General features: G+C 42.5%; 1 protein-coding gene across 2 annotated transcripts in view; it reads left to right on the forward strand.

Annotated features, from left to right (window-relative positions):
* The window catches only part of LOC125485795 (lamin tail domain-containing protein 1-like), a 29,567-nt gene that overhangs the window by 18,454 nt on the left and 9,203 nt on the right, over positions 1–1,910 (forward strand). For both annotated transcript variants that reach the window (XM_048610511.1, XM_048610510.1), the window contains exon 7: positions 1,315–1,406. In XM_048610511.1, the coding sequence (XP_048466468.1) occupies positions 1,315–1,406 (92 nt within the window). The remainder of the gene's footprint in view (positions 1–1,314; positions 1,407–1,910) is intronic.

Here is a 1,910-nt window from a genome sequence, read left to right on the forward strand (position 1 = left end):
CTGTGTTATCTTAGAATCCAGCATCGGCAGTTCTTACTATCTCTCAGATTTTAATAGCAGTTAGCTTTGCATTGCTCAGCTATACAGAGGACATTTTTGGCCATTCTGTCTTGTGAATTGCATGGAATTAGTTGCATCTTAAAAATCCCATGAGGTCCTACTGTGTCATCTGTGCATTTGAAAGTGAGTTTCGCATGTAACATAAAAGGTCGCCAATAGGTTTTGTAATCTGAAAATCACTCTCCGGACAGCCACAAAATTAACTTTGTGCTGTGTTACCAGGAATAGATTTCTTTGCCTCTTTTAAGCAACTATTTCCCACCCATATGCCAACACCCCACCGCCGCCTGCCACCAGTGCCCTTCCTTCTCCTAGTATACTGTTCACTAGGTCAAAGGGAGAAAAGAGAAAGGAGGCCATCTGTCTGTTCCTGGGAGTGAGAGAGGGCTCAGGATGACTCTGACTGCTGTACTGGATTTCACATGTTTGCTGAGATCAGGAAGGTGGCATGTAAGGAACTGGCACTGACACCACTGGCACAGTCTGTTGGAACCATAATGCCCAGGCTGCGTGATGCCATAGTTGACTATGTCTCTTTCTGGACTCTGCCCTTTCATGAAGGCCTTGGTAAGATTCACCAGGGGCTGGTGAAATGGCTCTCTAATTGCAAACGAGAGTTTAGATATTCCCATGAGCATAGAAGATTAGACTGGAACGATTGAAGAGGTTGATAGAATCGGTTGAGATGAAACCATTTCCTCTGGTGGGAGAAACACAGAAATGTAGAAATTAAGAGCAGGAGTAGGCCTTTCAGCCCTTTAAAGCTTGCTTTGCCGTCACTATGATTGTGACCAATCATCCAACTCAGTCCCCTGTTCCTGCTTTCACCTCATACCCTATAGACTGTCCTGCTTAACTCAAAACATTACTCTTTGCTTGCATGAGGTTCTGGTTAAAAACATCTGGAGATATAGAGTCCAGGACATGGAGGCAATGTGTTAAAATCCTGTCAGGCCTTTGAGGGGGGATATCAAGAAGCACCACTTCACTCCAACTCTAATGAAAATCCAGAGTCCTCTCTGTTGAAGATGCAGGATCAATTTTCGATCTTTTTGAAACCGAGTGTGATAGACTTTTATTTGACAAAAACAATATGGAATGGACCCAACTCAGGAATTAGAATTAATGATCTCATTGACTCGGGTTTGACAGGCTGAATGGCCACTTTCTGCTTCTACATTTCCCTCCTACATCAAAGTGTTCCAGCAGCATCTCGTTCTAATCTTTTACAATTCTTCCCATTCATTCTTCCAGACCAGCCATACTCCAGACTGAGAATGCCACAGCAGTGCAGGAAAAACTCTCTCAGCAAAAACGAGAAAAAATCATCAACGTGTTCTGGAGCAGTAAGCAAACTAACAAATTACTAACTCGTGTCAAAGAGGGCGAAGGGTATTTTTTATATGAAGCACTAAAATAGTTTAACATTAAACCATTTGACTACCACAATATCAAAAGTTATATTCTTCCTTATTAATCAATGTCTCCGAATAGTCATAAAACTGCTCTCAATAACAGAGGGAATCATTCAGGACTGTACTGTTTAAGAAATTTGTCTCCTTGTTGCTGGGGTGATTTATTCCCGCACTACAAGAGAAAGCAAGAAAACATGCAAACAAGCTTGACTAAACTTTTATTTGTCACCGTTTATTAGTAAACTAGCCAGTCCATTTCTTTAGATCAATGGAGTATCATAGAATCCCTAGAATGAAGATGGGGGTCATTTGGCCCCATTGAGTCTACACCCCACTCTAAAGAGCAGCCCACCTAGACCCATCCCCTGCAATCCTTGTAACCTATGGCTTACCCACCTAGACCCATCCCCTGCAATCCTTGTACCCATGGCTTAC

This window comes from Rhincodon typus, chromosome 22 (assembly GCF_021869965.1).
Source record: "Rhincodon typus isolate 14 chromosome 22, sRhiTyp1.1, whole genome shotgun sequence".
NCBI lineage: Eukaryota > Metazoa > Chordata > Chondrichthyes > Orectolobiformes > Rhincodontidae > Rhincodon > Rhincodon typus.